The following is a 549-nucleotide window of genomic DNA, read 5'->3' on the forward strand; positions in this document are numbered from 1 at the left end:
TTTACTATTTCCTGAATTGCTTGTCGTCGCCATTGATTCCGACGAGAAATCCAGCCATTTAGGTCACTATTACCTTTTCGCTTAAACAAAAACATTTCGGGAAACAGATTCAAGAAAAGAACCGAGGTTTGAATGAAAGATTTTTTTGGTACGTGATCACCAGGTTCTGCCACGTCCCCAACCCAGTTCCAGACTACATTTCCCACAAATCTCCGGAACTGACGCGCACCTCCATGGTCTGCACTACAATTCCCACAATCCTCGGGGCCCGCCGCGGGGTCCCTTACCGGAACTTGCGGCCCATTTCCCGTCGTCCTTTGCGGTCTCTTCCTGTGAAGGACAAGGTCGTGAGTGAGGGCAGGTTTGGGCTTTGCGCCTCTTTCTTTCCCCTTCGCAGAGCTTCCTCCAGCACCATGTTGGGGCAGAGCATCCGGAGGTTCACAACCTCCGTGGTGCGGCGCAGCCACTACGAGGAGGGCCCCGGGAAGGTGCGTGTGCGGTCCGGCCTCGCGGGGGTCCGAGGGGCCTTGGGCGGGACTGGAAACGGCC

The 549-nt window shown here is 55.9% G+C and overlaps 1 protein-coding gene across 1 annotated transcript in view; it reads left to right on the forward strand.

Annotated features, from left to right (window-relative positions):
* The first annotated feature begins 305 nt into the window (after positions 1 to 305).
* LOC101565429 (cytochrome c oxidase subunit 7C, mitochondrial) overlaps positions 306 to 549 on the forward strand; it is a 14,619-nt gene continuing 14,375 nt past the window's right edge. The window contains exon 1 of the mRNA XM_004640939.2: positions 306 to 488. Within this exon, the coding sequence (XP_004640996.1) occupies positions 414 to 488 (75 nt within the window). The 5' untranslated portion in view covers positions 306 to 413. The remainder of the gene's footprint in view (positions 489 to 549) is intronic.

The sequence above is a fragment of the Octodon degus genome, unplaced genomic scaffold, assembly GCF_000260255.1.
Source record: "Octodon degus isolate 3935 unplaced genomic scaffold, OctDeg1.0 scaffold00129, whole genome shotgun sequence".
Classification (NCBI taxonomy): Eukaryota; Metazoa; Chordata; class Mammalia; order Rodentia; family Octodontidae; genus Octodon; species Octodon degus.